This window comes from Rhinopithecus roxellana, chromosome 5, assembly GCF_007565055.1.
Source record: "Rhinopithecus roxellana isolate Shanxi Qingling chromosome 5, ASM756505v1, whole genome shotgun sequence".
Classification (NCBI taxonomy): domain Eukaryota; kingdom Metazoa; phylum Chordata; class Mammalia; order Primates; family Cercopithecidae; genus Rhinopithecus; species Rhinopithecus roxellana.
Genome location: NC_044553.1, coordinates 60,347,397 through 60,366,121, shown reverse-complemented (window position 1 = coordinate 60,366,121; position 18,725 = coordinate 60,347,397). Strand labels below are relative to the sequence as shown.

At 47.3% G+C, this 18,725-nt stretch overlaps 1 protein-coding gene across 2 annotated transcripts; it reads left to right on the top strand.

The window, feature by feature from the left end:
• Positions 1-10,619: 10,619 nt before the first annotated feature.
• LOC104664870 (dehydrogenase/reductase SDR family member 2, mitochondrial) lies at positions 10,620-18,282 on the top strand. 2 transcript variants are annotated; one of them, XM_010366550.2, is made up of 9 exons: positions 10,620-11,037; positions 11,444-11,621; positions 11,796-11,973; positions 12,435-12,536; positions 15,796-15,863; positions 16,744-16,795; positions 17,042-17,176; positions 17,463-17,518; positions 17,777-18,282. In XM_010366550.2, exons 2-9 carry the CDS (start codon positions 11,482-11,484, stop codon positions 17,886-17,888), a joined length of 843 nt encoding a protein of 280 aa, XP_010364852.2. In that variant the 5' UTR covers positions 10,620-11,037; positions 11,444-11,481; the 3' UTR covers positions 17,889-18,282. The 2 variants fall into 2 exon arrangements, with proteins under 2 accessions (XP_010364852.2, XP_030785611.1); XM_030929751.1 differs by having other exon boundaries at positions 11,796-11,985.
• Positions 18,283-18,725: the final 443 nt, after the last annotated feature.

The following is an 18,725-nucleotide window of genomic DNA, read 5'->3' as shown; positions in this document are numbered from 1 at the left end:
CCTTCTGAAGGGCCTCCTGAGGGCACAGGTCTCCACACAGCAGCCTGGCTGTCTGTGGCTGCTTTAACTGGCCCAGCTCCACAGACCTCCCTTCAGAGAGCTTCAATCAGCACCGGCCTGCTGGAGTCATTCAAAACTGCAGTCTGCTTTCTCAGGCATGAGCTCCCCAATGTCTGCATTCCAGACACATAGGCATCCCTGCTCTCTCCCAAACACCCTGGACATCCACACCCTCCATTCCTCCTCTCAGCCTGTTCCCCTTAACAGGAGGATCTATCCTGTTGTGTCAAAATCCTCCTCAGTCTTCCAGGTCCTATACCTACAACTTTCCCAGCCTGATTATCTCACCAGCCTTATTGAGCACTCGTGTGTTTCAAGCCCTGGGCCCCATGAGGGAGGAGTGGAGCGTTCAAGGAACTCATGTGACACTCATTACTGATCCTCTGCTTCCTGGCTAGGATACTCCATGGAAACCCTCTGTGAACTGAATGTTTAAAATCAGAAAGTTTTGCTTATTTGAAGCAAAGCCCTTTGCATAGAACATCTTTGAGAAAGTATCTGAAATGCTGGCAGATTTTCTTCTGAGAAGGGAATCGGAGGATTTAGTTTTTGAATTAGTTTTAACCTGCTTGAATTTTAAAATTTACCATGAGCAGGTAATCTTTACTTTTAAACTTTTAAATTGTGAATTATAACACATACATAAAATGTATACACACACATAGGTGATATTATATATCTTCCTGGACATCATGTAAGCATCATTTGCTTATCAAATACAACATTGTCAGCACCCTAGAAGCTCTTTAATTTGCCCCTTCTTTTTTTTTTTTTTTTTTTTTTTTTTTTTAGACGGAGTCTCCCTCTGTCACCCAGCATGGAGTGCAGTGGCTTAATCTTGGCTCACTGCAACCTCCAACTCCTGGGTTCAAGCGATTCTCCTGCCTCTGCCTCAGTCTCCCAAATAGCTGGGACTATAGGCATATGCCACCACACCTGGCTCATTTTTGTATTTTTCATAGAGATGAGGTTTCACCATGTTGGCTAGGCTGGTCTCCATCTCCTGACCTCAAGTGATCCACCTGCCTCAGCCTCCAAAGTGCTGGGAATATAGGCATGAATCACTGTGCCTAGCCTATTTGCCCCTTCTTAATCATAACTGCCTCCCCACAGCTTTACCCCAGAAATACCCACTCTCCTGACTTTTGTGGTGATCACTGCCCTGCATTTCTCTATTTTTGTCACCTGTTTGTCTTCTTAAGCAACATAGAATTGTTTTACCTGTTGCTGCAACTTGTAGATTCACATAACATGTATCCTTTTTTGTCTGACTTGTTTACTCAAAAATATATGTATATATTTTATTTTATTTTTATTTTTTACTTTTTAATTTTCATTATACTTTAAGTTCTAGGGTACATGTGCACAATGTGCAGGTTTGTTACATATATATACATGTGCCATGTTGGTGTGCTGCACCCATCAACTTGTCAGCACCCATCAACTCGTCATTTACATCAGTTATAACTCCCAATGCCATCCCTGCCCCCCTCCCCCCTCCCCATAATAGGCCCCAGTATGTGATGTTCCCCTTCCCATGTCCAAGTGATCTCATTGTTCAATTTCCACCTATGAGTGAGAACATGCGGTGTTTGGTTTTCTGTTCTTGTGAAAGTTTGCTGAGAATAATGGTTTCCAGCTGCACCCATGTCCCTACAAATGACACGAACTCATCCTTTTTCATGGCTGCATAGTATTCCATGGTGTATATGTGCCACATTTTCTTAATCCAGTCTGTCACTGATGGACATTTGGGTTGATTCCAAGTCTTTGCTATTGTGAATAGTGCCACAATAAACATACATGTGCATGTGTCCTTATAGCAGCACGATTTATAATCCTTTGGGTATATACCCAGTAATGTGATGGCTGGGTCATATGGGACTTCTAGTTCTAGATCCTTGAGGAATTGCCATACTGTTTTCCACAATGGTTGAACTAGTTTACAATCCCACCAACAGTGTAAAAGTGTTCCTATTTCTCCACATCCTCTCCAGCACCTATTATTTCCTGACTTTTTAATGATTGCCATTCTAACTGGTGTGAGATGGTATCTCATTGTGGTTTTGATTTGCATTTCTCTGATGGCCAGTGAGGGCAAGCATTTTTTCATATGTCTGTTGGCTGTATGAATGTCTTCTTTTGAGAAGTGTCTGTTCATATCCTTTGCCCACTTTTTGATGGGGTTTTTTGTTTTTTTCTTGTAAATTTGTTTGAGTTCTTTGTAGGTTCTGGATATTAGCCCTTTGTCAGATGAGTAGATTGCAAAAATTTTCTCCCATTCTGTGGGTTGCCTGTTCACTCTGATGGTAGTTTCTTTTGCTGTGCAGAAGCTCTTTCATTTAATTAGATCGCATTTGTCAATTTTGGCTTTTGTTGCCATTGCTTTTGGTGTTTTAGACATGAAGTTCTTGCCCATGCCTATGTCCTGAATGGTATTACCTAGGTTTTCTTCTACGATTTTTATGGTATTAGGTCTAACATTTAAGTCTCTAATCCATCTTGAATTAATTTTTGTATAAGGAGTAAGGAAAGGATCTAGTTTCAGCTTTCTACTTATGGCTAGCCAATTTTCCCAGCACCATTTATTAAATAGGGAATCCTTTCCCCATTTCTTGTTTTTCTCAGGTTTGTCAAAGATCAGATGGCTGTAGATGTGTGGTATTATTTCTGAGGACTCTGTTTTGTTCCATTGGTCTATATCTCTGTTTTGGTACCAGCACCATGCTGTTTTGGTTACTGTAGCCTTGTAATGTAGTTTGAAGTCAGGTAGCGTGATGCCTCCAGCTTTGTTCTTTTGACTTAATTGTCTTGGCAATGCAGGCTCTTTTTTTGGTTCCACATGAACTTTAAAGCAGTTTTTTCCAATTCTGTGAAGAAAGTCATTGGTAGCTTGATAGGGATGGCATTGAATCTATAATTTACCTTGGGCAGTATGGCCATTTTCATGATATTGATTATTCTTAGCCATGAGCATGGTATGTTCTTCCATTTGTTTGTGTTCTCTTTTATTTCACTGAGCAGTGGTTTGTAGTTCTCTTTGAAGAGGTCCTTTACATCCCTTGTAAGTTGGATTCCCAGGTATTTTATTCTCTTTGAAGCAATTGTGAATAGAAGTTCATTCATGATTTGGCTCTCTGTTTGTCTGTTACTGGTGTATAAGAATGCTTGTGATTTCTGCACATTGATTTTGTATGCTGAGACTTTGCTGAAGTCACTTATCAGCTTAAGGAGACTTTGGGCTGAGATGATGGGGTTTTCTAAATATACAATCATGTCATCTGCAAACAGGGACAATTTGACTTCTTCTTTTCCTAACTGAATACCCTTTATTTCTTTCTCTTGCCTGATTGCCCTAGCCAGAACTTCCAACACTGTGTTGAATAGGAGTGGTGAGAGAGGGCATCCCTGTCTTGTGTCAGTTTTCAAAGGGAATGCTTCCAGTTTTTGCCCATTCAGTATGATATTGGCTGTGAGTTTGTCATAAATAGCTCTTATTATTTTGAGATACATTCCATCAATACCAAATTTATTGAGAGATTTTAGCATTAAGTGCTGTTGAATTTTGTCAAAGGCCTTTTCTGCATCTATTGAGATAATCATGTGGTTTTTGTCTTCGGTTCTGTTTATATGCTGCATTATGTTTATTGATTTGTGTATGTTGAACTAGCCTTGCATCCCAGGGATGATCATGGTGGATAAGTTTTTTGATGTGCTGCTGGATTCGGTTTGCCAGTATTTTATTGAGGATTTTTGCATCGATGTTCATCAGGGATATTGGTCTAAAATTCTCTTTTTTTTGTTGTGTCTCTGCCAGGCTTTGGTATCAGGATGATGTTGGCCTCATAAAGTGAGTTAGGGAGGATTCCCTCTTTTTCTATTGATTGGAATAGTTTCAGAAGGAATGGTACCAGCTCCTCCTTGTACCTCTGGTAGAATTCGGCTGTGAATCCATCTGGTCCTGGACTTTGTTTGGTTGGTAGGCTATTAATTATGGTCACAATTTCAGAGCCTGCTATTGGTCTATTCAGGGATTCAACTTCTTCCTGGTTTAGTCTTGGGAGAATGTAAGTGTCCAGGAAATTATCCATTTCTTCCAGGTTTTCTAGTTTGCATAGAGGTGTTTATAGTATTCTCTGATGGTAGTTTGTATTTCTGTGGGGTCAGTGGTGATATCACCTTTATCATTTTTTGTTGTGTCTATTTGATTCTTCTCTATTTATTCTTTATTAGTCTTGCTAGCAGTCTATCAGTTTTGTTGATCTTTTCAAACAACCAGCTCCTGGATTCATTGATTTTTTGGAGGGTTTTTTGTGTCTCTATCTCCTTCAGTTCTGCTCTGATCTTAGTTATTTCTTGCCTTCTGCTAGCTTTTGAATGTGTTTGCTCTTGCTTCACTAGTTCTTTTAATTGTGATGTTAGAGTGCCCATTTTAGATCTTTCCAGCTTTCTCTTGTGGGCATTTAGTGCTATAAATTTCCCTCTACACACTGCTTTAAATGTGTCCCAGAGATTCTGGTATGTTGTATCTTTGTTCTCATTGGTTTCAAAGAACATCTTTATTTCTGCCTTCATTTCCCTATATACCCAGTAGTCATTCAGGAGCAGGTTATTCAGTTTCCATGTATTTGAGCGGTTTTGATTGAGTTTCTTAGTCCTGAGTTCTAGTTTGTTTTCACTGTGATCTGAGAGACAGTTTGTTATAATTTCTGTTCTTGTACATTTGCTGAGGAGTGCTTTACTTCCAAAGATGTGGTCAATTTTGGAATAAGTGCAATGTGGTGGTGGGAAGAATGTATATTCTCTTGATTTGGGGTGAAGATTTCTGTAGATGTCTATTAGGTCTGCTTGGTGCAGAGTTGAGTTCAATTCCTGGATATCTTGTTAACTTTCTGTCTCGTTGATCTGTCTAATGTTGACAGTGGGGTGTTGAAGTCTCCCATTATTATTGTATGGGAGTCTAAGTCTCTTTGTAAGTCTCTAAGGACTTGCTTTATGAATATGGGTGCTCCTGTATTGGGTGCATATATATTTAGGATAGTTAGCTCTTCCTGTTGAATTGATCCCTTTACCATTATGTAATGGCCTTCTTTGTCTCTTTTGATCTTTGATGGTTTAAAGTCTGTTTTATCAGAGACTAGGATTGCAACCCCTGCTTTTTTTTGTTCTCCATTTGCTTGGTAGATCTTCCTCCATCCCTTTATTTTGAGCATATGTGTGTCTCTGCATGTGAGATGGGTCTCCCGAATACAGCAGACTGATGGGTCTTGATTCGTTATCCAGTTTGCCAGTCTGTGTCTTTTAATTGGAGCATTTAGTCCATTTACATTTAAGGTTAATATTGTTATGTGTGAACTTGATCCTGTCATTGTGATATTAACTGGTTATTGTGCTCGTTAGTTGATGCAGTGTCTTCCTAGCATCAGTGGTCTTTACCTTTTGGCATATTTTTGCAATGGCTCGTACTGGTTGTTCCTTTCCATATTTAGTGCTTCTTTCAGGGTCTCTTGTAGGGCAGGCCTGGTGGTGACAAAATCTCTAAGCATTTGCTTATCTGTAAAGCATTTTATTTCTCCTTCACTTATGAAACTTAGTTTGGCTGGATATGAAATTCTGGGTTTAAAATTCTTTTCTTTAAGAATGTTGAATATTGGCCCCCACTCTCTTCTGACTTGTAGAGTTTCTACCGAGAGATCTGCTGTTAGTCTGATGGGCTTCCCTTTGTGGGTAACCCGACCTTTCTCTCTGGCTGCCCTTAACATTTTTTCCTTCATTTCAACTTTGGTGAATCTGACAATGTACGTGTTTTGGAGTTGCTCTTCTTGAGGAGTATCTTTGTGATGTTCTCCGTATTTCCTGAATTTGAATGTTGGCCTGCCTTACTAGGTTGGGGAAGTTCTCCTGGATGATACCCTGCAGAGTGTTTTCCAACTTGGTTCCATTTTCCCCCTCACTTTCAGGCACACCAATCCGACGTAGATTTAGTCTTTTCACATAATCCCATATTTCTTGGAGGCTTTGTTCATTTCTTTTTCCTCTTTTTTCTCTAGACTTCTCTTCTTGCTTCATTTCATTTGTTTGATCTTCAATCATTGATACTCTTTCTTCCAGTTGATTGAGTCAGTTACTGAAGCTTGTGCATTTGCCACGTATTTCTCGTGTCATGATTTTTATCTCTGTCAGTTCGTTTATGGCCTTCTCTGCATTGATTATTCTAGTTATCCATTCTTCCATTCTTTTTTCAAGATTTTTACTTTCTTTGCACTGGTTACGTTGTTCCTCCTTTAGCTCTGAGAAGTTTGATCAACTGAAGCCTTCTTTCTCAGCTCGTCAAAGTCATTCTCTGTTCAGCTTTGATCCATTGCTGGTGATGATGTGCGTGCCTTTGGAGGGGGAGATGTGCTCTGATTTTTTGAATTTCCAACTTTTCTTCCTTGCTTTTTTCCCATCTTTGTGGTTTTATCTGCCTTTGGTCTTTGATGACGGTGACAAACTGATGGGGTTTTGGTGTGGGTGTCCTTTCTGTTTGTCAGTTTTCCTTCTAACAGTCAGGACCCTCAGCTGTAGATCTGTTGGAGATTGCTTGAGGTCCACTCCGGACCTTGTTTGTCTGGGTATCAGCAGCGGAGACTGCAGAAGATAGAATATTGCTGAACAGTGAGTGTTGCTGTCTGATTCTTCCTCTGGAAGCTTCGTCTCAGGGGTGTACCCCACTGAGCGAGGTGTGAGGTGTCAGTCTGCACCTAGTGGAGGATGTCTTACAGTTAAGCTACTCAGAGGTCAGGGACCCACTTGAGCAGGCAGTCTGTATGTTCTCAGATCTCAAACTCCATGCTGGGAGATCCACTGCTTTCTTCAAACCCATCAGACAGGATCATTTACCTCTGCCAAGGTTTCTGCTGCTTTTTGTTTAGCTATGCTCTGTCCCCAGAGGTGGAATCTACAGAGACAGGCAGGCCCCCTTGAGCTGCGGTGGGCTCCACCCAGTTCGAGATTCCTGGCGGCTTTGTTTACCTACTTAAGCCTCAGCAATGGCAGGTGCCCCTCCCCCAGACTCGCTGCTGCCTTGCAGTTAGATCTCAGACTGCTGTGCTAGCAATGAGGGAGGCTATGTGGACGTGGGACCCTCCCATCCAAGTGTGGGATATAATCTTCTGGTGTGCCGTTTGCTAAGACCCTTGGTAAAATGCAGTATTAGGGTGGGAGTTACCCGATTTTCCAGGTGTTTTGTGTCTCAGTTTCCCTTGGCTAGGAAAAGGGATTCCCTTCCCCCTTGCACTTCCCAGGTGAGGTGATGGCTTGCCCTGCTTCAGCTGTTGCTGGTTGGGTTGCACCAGCTGACCAGCACCAATTGTCCAGCACTCCCCAGTGAGATGAACCTGGTATCTCGGTTGAAAATGCAGAAATCACCCATCCTCTGTGTCACTCATGCTGGGAGCTGGAGGCTGGAGCTGCTCCTATTTGGCCATATTACTCCAGGACCAACAATATATATTTTTAGATTCCTTTATGTTGTTCAGTGTGGCTTCAGTTCATTCATTTTCATTATTGTATAGTATTCCATTATAGAAATGCAACATGATTTATTTATCCATTCCACCGTGAATAGGCATATAGACTTTGATATGGTTTAGGTATGTGTCCCTGCCAAAATCTCATGTCGAAATGTAATCCCCAATGTTGGAGGAGGGGGCCTAGTGGAAGGTGATTGGATCATGGGGGTTAGATTTCCCCCTTGCTGTTCTTGTGATAGTCAGTGAGTTCACATGAGATCGCGTTGTTTAAAAGTGTGTAGCACCTCCCGCTTTGCTCTGCTCCAGCTGTGTAAGACCTGCCTGCTTCACTTCACCTTCTGCCCTAATTGTAAGTTTCCTGAGGCCTTCCAAGCCTTGCTTCCTGTGCAGCCTGTGAAATTGTGAGTCAATTAAACCTTGTTTCTTTATAAATTACCCAGTCTCACGTAGTTCTTTTTTTTTTTTTTTTTTTTTAGAGAGGGTCTTGCCCTGTCTCCCAGGCTGGAGTATGGTGTACAATCTCAACTCACTGCAGCCTTGACCTCCTGGGCTCAAGCAATCATCCCATCTTAGGCTCCCGAGTAGTTGACTACAAGTGCACACCACCACCCTCAGCTAATTTTTGTAGAGACAGGATTTTGCCATGTTGCCCAGGCTGGTCTCAAATTCCTGAGCTCAAGGGATATGCCCACCTTGGCCTCCCAGAGTACTGGGATTACAGGTGTGAGCTACCGTGCCTGGCCTCAGGTAGTTCTTTATCGCAGTGTGAAAACAAACTAATACAGACTTGTTTCCAGTTTGGAACATTCTAAGCAGGCTTCTGTGAATGTGTGTGTACAGTCTCTTGGTGCACACATGACCTCCCTTCTGCAGGACGCTAGTTCCCTCTACAGAGTCAGAGATCTATATTTTCAACTTCTCCATATAGTGCCAAATCATTTCCCAAAGTGATCATGTGTCCATAATTGGTGGGTTCTTGGTCTCACTGACTTCAAGAATGAAGCCACGGACCCTTGTGGTGAGTGTTACAGTTCTTAAAGATGGTAGTCCAGAGTCTGTTCCTTTAGATGTCCAGATGTGTCTGGAGCTTCTTCCTTCAGGTGGGTTCGTGGTCTCTGACAGGAGTGAAGTTGCAGACCTTGATGGTAAGTGTTACAGCTTTTAAAGGTGGTGCGTCTGGAGTTGTTTGTTCCTCCCGGTGGATGGGTTTGTGGTCTCTCTGGCTTCAGGAGTGAAGCTGCAGACCTTCATGGTGAATGTTACAGTTCATAAAGGCAGCATGGACCCAAAGAGTGATCAGCAGCAAGATTTATTGCAAAGAGCAAAAGAACAAAGCTTCCACTAGTGTGGAAGGTGACCCGAGACAGTTGCTGCTGGCTGGCTGGGCAGCCTGCTTTTATTCCCTTATCTGACCCCACCCACATCCTGCTGATTGGTCCATTTTACAGAGAGCTGATTGGTCCGTTTTACAGAGAGCTGATTGGTCCATTTTACAGAAAGCTGATTGGTCCATTTTGTCAGAGTGCTGATTAGTGCATTTACAATCCCTGAGATAGACACAGAGTGCTGATTAGTGCATTTACAATCCTCTAGCTGGACATAAAAGTTCTCCAAGTCCCCACTAGGTTAACTAGATACAGAGTACTGATTGGTGTATTTACAAACCCTGAACTAGACACAAAGTGCTGATTGGTGTATTTACAAACCCTGAGCTAGACACAGAGTGCTAGACACAAAAGTTCTCCAAGTCCCCACTAGGTCAACCAGACACAGAACACCGATTGGTGTATTCACAAACCTTGAGCCAGTTACAGAGTGCTGACTGGTGTATCCACAAACCCTGAACTAGACACAGAGTGCTGATTGGCACATTCACAACCCCCCAGTTAGACACAAAAGTCCTCCAAGTCCCCACTAGACTCAGTGGCTTCACCTAGTGGATCCCGTGCCAGGGCCCTGGGTGGAGCTGCCTGCCAGTCCCACGCCATGCACCCATACTCCTCAGCCCCTGGGCGGTTGATGAGACTGAGTGCCGTGGAGCAAGGGGCAGGCTGGCACTGCTGGGGGACCCGGTGCATCCACCGCAGCTGCTGGCTCAGCTGCTAAGCCCCTCACTGCCCTGGGCTGGTGGTGCCGGCCTGAGGTGGTGCTGCTCTGAGTGTGGGGCCTGCTGAACCTGCACCCACAGGAACTTGCACTGGCCTGTGAGCACTGTGCGCAGCCCCAGTTCCCACCCATGCCTCTCCCTCCCCACCTTCCCACAAGCAGAGGGAGCCGGCTCCAGCCTCGGCCAGCCCAGAGAGGGGCTCCCACAGTGCAGTGGTGGGCTAAAGGGCTCCTCAAGTGCTGCCAGAGTGGACACCGAGGCTGAGGAGGCACTGAGAGTGAGGGCTCCTAGTATATTGTCACCTTTCAATTATACTTACCCTGTATCCAGTAGTGAATGAGAGTTTCTGTTGGTTTTGCTTTTTCAGCTAGAAGTGAGAGGTAACAACCTGCCAGCAGCCCTCATTCGCTCTCCACCTCAGCGTCCACTCTGGCCATGCTCAAGGAGCCCTTCAGCCCACCGCTGTGCTGTGGGGGCCCCTCTTGGGCTAGCCGAGGCTGGAGTCGGCTCCTTCTGCGCACGGGGAGGTGTGGAGGGAGAGGCGTGGGCAGGAGCTGGGGCTGCACGTGGCACTCATGGGCCCGCGTGGGTTCCAGGTGGGCATGGGCTCAGCCCTGCACTCACCCAGAACCAGCACAGGCCGGTACCTGCTGGGCTTGACTGGGGGATGAGCTCCCTCCAGGCTGCCAGAGTGCCCTGGCTAGGTGCTGCAAAGTCCCACAGAGAGTGCCATTGAGAGGTGAAATTGGCTGGGCTTCTGGGTCAGGTGGGGACCTAGAGAACTTTTCTGTCTAGCTAAAGGTTTGTAAATGCACCAATCAGCACTCTGTATAATGGACCAATCAGCTCTCTGTAAAATGGACCAATCAGCAGGGTGTGGGTGTGGCCAGATAAGGGAATAAAAGCAGGCCACCTGAGCCAGCAGCAGGAACCTGCTGGAGTGCCCTTCCACTCTGTAGAAGCTTTGTTCTTTCCCTCTTGGCAATACATCTTGCTGTTGCTCACTCTTTGGGTCCGCACTGCTTTTAAGAGCTGTAACACTCATTGCCAAGGTCTGCAACTTCGCTCCTGAGGCCAGCGAGACCACAAACCCACTGGAAGGAACAAACAACTCCAGATGCACTGCCTTTAAGAGCTGTTAACAGTTACTGCGAAGGTCTGCAACTTCACTCCTGAAGCCAGCAAGACCACGAACCCACCAGGAGGAATGAACAACTCTGGATAGGAGGAACGAACAACTCTGAACACACCATCTTTAAGAACTGTAACATTCACCACAAGGGTCCGCGGCTTCATTCTTTAAGTCAGCGAGAGCAAGAACCCACCAATTCCAGACACAGAAGCAGTTAATTACTGGTATAATTATTTGTTGGTGCCTGGCGTCCTCATTTAACGGGGAAGCTGCATGGGTGGGGTTCAGGGCTGAGTCTGTGGTTTACTAGGGTGTCCCCACCTCTACTGCCCAGTGCCTGACACATTGCCAGTGCTCAATGTTTACTATGCAATGAATGGAAAAATCACCCTTGTCTACCGAATGTTGAGTCTCACATTTTAATTTGTGAATAATTTCCCCAGTTTTATAGCTTAGGAGTGTTCATGGATTGCTTTCCTGACCTGAGGTTCATGTTTGAAATTTACCCTAACCAGCCTGACTCTGCCACTCTCTGTTGCTGGCCTTGTCTGTCTGGAGGAAGGAGGAGGGTAGGTTACCTTCATGCTCACTGAGGCATCAGTGATAAGTGAAATTGATTATCTGCCCTAGGCCTGATTCAGCAGGAAGTATCGCAGACACCAACCACCATGCTGCCAGCAGTGGCCCGGGGCCACCGGGGCTGGTTTCATCCCTGTGCTAGGCTTTCTGTGAGGATGAGCAGCACTGGGATGGACCGGAAGGGCATCCTAGCTGAAAGGGTAGCCGTGGTCACAGGGTCCACCAGTGGGTGAGTGCTGGATTGCCCATGGGTCCTGACCCCTCACAGGGTCCTTGTGGCTTCCACAAGGACTCAGGGTTTCAAAGTAAGACCCAGCTTTATTTGCTGATTTCCAGAATTGGGTAGAGGAAGGACAGTGGGGAGAGGCTGAGGCTGACTTGTGCCCTCCATTTCTGCATCCAGGATCGGCTTTGCCATCGCCCGGCGTCTGGCCCAGGACGGGGCCCACGTGGTCATCAGCAGCCGGAAGCAGCAGAACGTGGACAGGGCTGTGGCCCAGCTGCAGAGGGAGGGACTGAGCGTGGCGGGCATTGTGTGCCACGTGGGGAAGGCTGAGGACCGGGAGCAGCTGGTGGCCACAGTGAGGCGGCAGGTGGTGAAAGGACACAGAGAAGGGAACATGCAGAACCTTTCCTTTACTGCTCAGACCTGGGAGGGGTCTAGAATACGTCCTGAGGCCGTGACTGTGCCCAGGCTGACCTCGCTGCCCAGAAGGTCCCTTGGGAAAGTGGCCTGTTCGTGAGAGGACCGTCACCCCACCCCCAGGCCCTGGGAGAATCATTGTGGAGGAAGAGTCTGAAGGGGTGAGGGAGGTCCCCAGAGGGACCTTCCTCTCTCGGTGCCTGGCCCCAGGAGCCTGCCCTTGGGACACCTAGGTCACTTTCCTTCAGGAGAGTTTGGTTTTTCACAGGAGCCTTGTAACCATTTCTGGTTGAAGCATCTGCTCTGCAAGCTTTGCCTAAAGGCCCTATGACCTGGACTGCCCTGGGAGGGAGAGCCCTCCTTAGGCTGTCTCCACACTCACCCAAGCCCTCTCCACAGGCCCTGGAACACTGTAGGGGCGTCGACTTCCTGGTGTGCTGTGCAGGGGTCAACCCTCTGGTGGGGAGTACGCTGGGGACCAGTGAGCAGATCTGGGACAAGGTGAGAGGCTTGCCCCCGGGAGGCGGCTGAGGGCCCGATGCCAGCTCTGCACTGGGCTCCAGCATGCCTGTGCCCACTAAGGCTCTCTGTTTCCCTCCAGAGGTTACTGGAGAAGCAGGCCCTGGGTGGTAGTCCTGCCTGGCTAGCTGTCTCCCAAAATGTGCCCGGATGCTACTTTCTGGCTTGTTGATTCTTAAATCTGGCCCCTACACTTTCCACTTTCTTTTCTCTTCTCATCCTTTTTGCATTTAATCATTCAGCAGATATTTACTGCTGTGTGCCAGGCACCCGCATTCCAGGCTCTAGGGATACAGCTGTGAATGGTTAGTCAGAGTCTCTTTGTAAGAGTCAAGCATTTCTGTGTGTGGCACCCTTTTGTAGGGGGAGATACAGGTACTGTGTTTTTCTTTGGTGACCTGTGCCTCTTGCAGAGACTCTCTGTCTCCTAGAAGGGGGCTCCTCATTGAGTCTACCCGAACTTGCTGTCAGGACCAGATCCAGCCATCAGCATTCTGGGGGATTAGACATCCCAGCCTGCTGCCAGCCCATTTAATGATTCTGCCACCTGGTCCACAAGGGACTGGAGAGACCTTGTAAAATGCCTTGAAGCCCATCTTGGGCCTAATTGTTCCCCAACACTCTCATGTTTTGTTCCCTGTTCTCTCTGTCAGAATGCATGGTGATGAATCTCATTCTTTCTGCCATTGTGAGCATTCCCCACTCTGCCCTAAGCACTGGGTCAAAGTGTTTCCTGCCTTCTGGCCTTAGTGTGTTCTGCCTTCCTTAGTTCCTGCGCTCTCATTTGCCAACATCATCTTCAGGCTGGCCCCTCCCTTCTATCTGCCCTTGGCTGGGTGCCCTTGGCTACATCCTCAGAGATGATCTGAAATTTGAGCTCCCTGCAGCCCCTGCTGAGCTGCTTCCCCAGGCTCTTTAGCTGTATTCTTAATGCCTCCAAAGGATCATTTGTGAGTTTATAGCTGGGATTTTATTGCTGACAGTCTCCTAACCCTCCTGAATCATTTTCCTGTTTAGCGTCTCAGTTCACAGGATCACGACTCTTTTTCTCGAAACTGTTTGCAGTCTTCCCTCCTGAAGCTGAGGGCAGATGCCAACAATCTGACCTTACTTTCTCTGATTCTCCCCTGTTCTCCAAGGACTTGGCCTTCAGTGAGCGATTCTATACCACTGGACAGAAATCATTGATGACTTGTCCCCGATCACATCTGCCATCACCTCGGAGGTGAAATTGTCACAAAATGAGTTTAGAATTTACCAGATGCTCTGCTTTCAACTAAATGCAGTTTTCAGTAGGTGTCCTGTAAGGAGAATTCCTTACCACTCATCTTATTCTTGAGCCAGTTTTGAGGCCATCTCCAGGTAGACCCCTCCTTCTCTCCAGCAGGTTTCACCATTAGGGAAACCTCTAATCTGTTAAACCACCAAAACCACATCACCTCCATCCTTCTCCTTACCCAGTGACTCGAGCGTGCGCCCTCTTTCAGGTTCATGGGTAGTTCTCTGCTCAGGACTACTTGGCACACAGAGCTACTCTCTCTTACTTTCTAATGGGGGCAGTTTTCTTCATCAAGGGAGGGAGTCTCACCTTTTCTTTGGCATGGGTTTTGTTCCTGAGTCTCGGAGGGACCTTACCTCAGCCCATCACTCAGCCTGATGCACATGGAGTTTTGGACAGATATCCTGTGGGCTGGTTGGGGTCTATTTTGTCCAGAAAACACTTGCAGCTAGCCTAATCCTCAATTCCTTCTTATTAGGGACCTCAGGGTGGTACCCCCTTCTGACATCTGGGCCACTTTTTGCAGTCATGGGGGGTCATCCCCCACACTGGCAACATGTCGTCAAATGGGCCACAGCAACATTCAGCTTAAGTATTTCCCCCGCCCACATCCAAGGGATTGAGTGGGCATGAGATCGGGGAGTGGAAAAAACATTGAACAGTCCTGGTCAGTTGCAGATGTGCAGTCTCATTCCCTAGAGATGCAGGATGCAGATGACCTGAATCAGGACAGATCCCTGCAGGAGGGGATCCTGGTGCCATGTTAGTCCCACTTGGCACACTGCCCTAGCTCCCAGGCTCCGCCTCTGCATCTTTCCTTGCCACTTCCTCTCTCACTTCTCCCCTGTTCCCAGACCCACCAGACAGATCCTCCAGAGTGTCAGGACCTGTGTGGCTTAGCCTGGATTCAGACTTTAGTCACAAGCAGGATCAGCATAGACATCTAGCTCCCAGAATGGCAATTCTGTTTTGTCTCCCTGTTTGTATTGGCTGCAGGAAAGCTCAGGGCCAAGTCTGTGATAATCTGGTGTGTGTAGGCCTTCACAGCCTGCGTTTTGGTAACCAAATAATAGAATAAATGCTCAGTCCTTATCACATGCTGTGAACTGTAGGCACCAACCTCACTCTTGCTTTTTCTTATTTTTCTGCACTGATTTTTCCTTTTCTCCATTTCTTCACACATTGTACCTATTTGATTTGTTTCATGCTGTTGCATTGTGAGTATGCCTTAAATTCTATGGGGACAAGGCGAGAGCACAAGCAAATGAAAGCTCAGAGAGACAAGGCTGTTCCAGAAATCTCCCTTACTTCTAGCACCTGCTTCCCTCCATCAGACTGTCTTCAGTCTTTCTCCAGAGGCCTCTGCTTACAGTTTGTTGTTGCTGTTTTTTCAAGAGACAGGATCTCACTCTGTCATCCAGGCTGGAGTGCAGTGGCATGATCATGGCGCACTGTGGCTTCAAATTCCTGGGCTTAAGGGATCCTCCTGCCTCAGCCTCCTGAGTAGCTAGGATTACAGGTGTGCACCACCACACCAGGCCAATTATTTAAAAAATTTCTCATAGAGACAGGGTCTCACTATGTTGCTCAGGCTGGTCTTGAACTTTTGACCTTGAGTAATCCTCCTACCTTGGTCTCCTAAAGTGCTGAGATTACAGGCATGACCCACTGCCCCCAGTCCCCATTTTCTTTAAAAGGCCTGAACATTTCCTTCCTCGTGTCAGTCCTGAACAATTCACATTTTCAGGGCTCTGCTCACAGGCCTGTGACTTAACCTACCTGCCTATGAAACCATTAGCAAATTGGAAATACCTCTTGCACCAGTCAGAAGGGGGATTAGTTTCTCTTATCTGCACACAAATTGGGTCTGCTGCACAAATTACGGGGCTCCAAGTGTCTTATGAGATCAGGGCCTGGGCTGACCATGTCTCTGCCCTCATCCATGCTCTGCTCTGATTTCAGATCCTAAATGTGAACGTGAAGTCCCCAGCCCTGCTGCTGAGCCAGTTGCTGCCCTACATGGAGAAGAGGTACTGCAGGGTGGAGGTGGGGACCAGTGGGAGTTGGGGACCTGAGTTGGGCACCAAAGTAGAGTCAGTAACACAGCCGGTAGTGGGTGGAAGACAGAAGAGGTCTCTCTGGGATCTCCACATCCCTTATCTTGTCCTGCCTCATCTTCTGTGTGGCTGCCATTCCCAATTCCAGTGGCTGCAGGATGAGAGCAGTATTCCAGGAGCCCAGGCATAGTCTCCTTAGCCTTGACATCAGCAGGTTTGGGACAAGGCTATGCTTTAATTCCTTGACCTTGCTGGCTGGTCATTGTTACCTTACCTGCTCTCTGTTCTTACCAACTTAAAACCAATGACAGGGTTAGCCCCATTCCTCTCCATAGGAAAAAGCCTTCCTCATGCCCGCACTTGGTCTTCAGAGACCCTGCCTGTGTTCTAGGTCCTGCAGATCTGACAGTACTCCTCACAGACACACCCTTAGGAACTGGCTAGGGGCTGTCTTCAGTAGAAGGAAAGTTCCTGACCGTCACTTCTGGTCTCCCTTGCCCCATCTGCTCCTTAGAGGTTGCCCATGGATAGGCACTCACCATCAGCCTTGGGTGCCTGTTCACCAAATCCACCCTGCCCTCTCCTTCAAGCACCTGGCAAGAGAGGAAGCAGAGTATAAGGATTCTGAGCATGGACATTGTATTTATGAGAAATAGGGATGGAATCCCAGCTCTGCCATGTATTGGCTGGTACTAAACCTCTCTGAGCCTCAGTTTCCTGAACTCTGAGATGAGGATAGTAATAGGACCTGTGTTGCTTCTGTGAGGGTTACATCATTTAATGACCGCATGATGGTATCACCATCAGTGGTAAGCTCTTAGCTTCAGCTTCTCTTGTGTTTGTCTCATCTCAGGAAGGGTGCTGTCACCCTGGTCTCTTCCATTGCAGCTTATTTTCCAAGAGTGGTAAGTGCTTGGTCCTTGCGCTCCTGAGTGGTGTAGGGTGAGGGGCAACTTTGTCCTCTTCCTCAGAGCCTTACAGAGAAAGTGCCTGGGACAGACTCCCACCATCCTCCTGCTGCCCTGGGCTGAGCTTGTCTCCATGTGGGTGGGAGGGCTGCTGCGCCTGTGAGAGCCTTGTAGGTGAGAAATCTAACCAATGCTTTCCCTCACTCTCCCATATCCTAATCACTCTCTCAATTCCCCTCCCAGGAGCTAGGTGTCTACAATGTCAGCAAGACAGCACTGCTGGCTCTCACTAGAACATTGGCATTGGAGCTGGCCCCCAAGGACATCCGGGTAAACTGCCTGGTTCCAGGAGTAATCAAGACTGACTTCAGCAAAGTGGTGAGGATTGGGTGTGTCCTCCATCTCCCAGTCTGGCTAAGTGGGAACCCTGTCCAGTGACTGAGGGATAAAGGGGTGACTGAATCCTTAGGTCAGCAGGCCTATGACTGAGGTCTTCATTGTTCTCTGAACTCAGCCATGGTGCAGTCCCTCCATCCTGAGAAGATGCTCCTTCTTTTGAGAAGGGCAAACCTGCCCTAGGTGCTCTGCCTCGTGGCCCTCCTGGGGCCCTGCCCATCTCCTTGTTTTAGTAGCACTGACTCTTTCATTTCTTCCCTTTCCCCAGTTACATGAGAATGAGTCTGTCTTCAAGTACCTCAGGGAGTATCATCAGATGCAGAGGCAAGTGGGATTTGGAGATTTGGTGGTCTGTGTGTGGCTGGGCAGGAGCAGTTGAGTCTATTGCAAGAGCAGACCCCTCCCTGTCATCTGACCATTCTTTTTTGCTGAAATCTGGAGTCCACATGGCCCTGGAGGGTGCAAGTAGCCCTGCTGCGTCCACCTCGTTCCCCATAGAGCCCACTCCCACCTATCGTCCGTGAGCCCCAGAGCAGCAGAATCAGTACAAGATGCTTGACTCTGTGTCCTCCTTCCATCCAGGTTTGGGGAGCCGGAGGACTGTGCAGGAGTCGTGTCCTTCCTGTGCTCTCCAGATGCCAGCTACATCACCGGGGAGAACATCGCAGTGGCAGGCTTCTCCTCTCGGCTCTGAGGGGAGTGGGGGTGGCTGTGCAGCTGTGGTCCCGGGCCCAGGAGCCTGAGGGGGTGTCTAGGTGATTCTTTGGATCTGGAGACAGGGTCTGCCATTCTGCCAGACTAGAAATTTGGGGACTTACTCATGCTAGGCTCAAGGGAGAAGAAAAACCCTTCAGTATTATCCTTAGGACTTACCTGAACGACTGTTGTAGATTTGGCTGATCCACTCAACATGTGGGGTTCTCGGTGTGGGGCTGGGGAGCTGAAGGATTTTATGGAGCTGTTGCTGTGGAGGAACCTTAAGGGAAAGGAGTAGAAGCTCAGGCCTCTGAAGGATCTCAGCTCCTCCTCTCTGTAATTTGTGCTTTAAGCATTTTTTTTCCCTAAAATAAACTCAAATTTATCCTCAAGTCTGGAAGCATCTGTCAAGGGTAGAGCCCAGAGCAACATGGTGGGAAGAGGCCTCTACCGCCAGCTGCCCTGAGCTTGTTGCAGACACACGGAGGTGGGAGTGAGTGTGCTGCCTTGCAGAAGGCTTTGTGTGTGCTCCATTATCTGAACTGGGCCTGCTGGGGGCTCAGCAAGGTGGTGGTGGGTGACGGTGGAAAGATTCTGGGGTTCTCCCAGGGGTCCTCCAGGCTGGTACTTCTTAACATTTTCTGGGCCACACAGGCCTTTGAGAACCTAGAGAAAACAGTTATACAAAATCTTGCGCATAGTTCCAGTTAGAAGAGAGTAGTCAGAGCTGAAGTTCTTCTTGGGGTGAACACACGACTGTCTTGGAAAGGGCTCTGTGTATTGTCCTGAGTCATATTCGGGGGCACCACCCTCTGTGCATGCATACCCAAGCTCA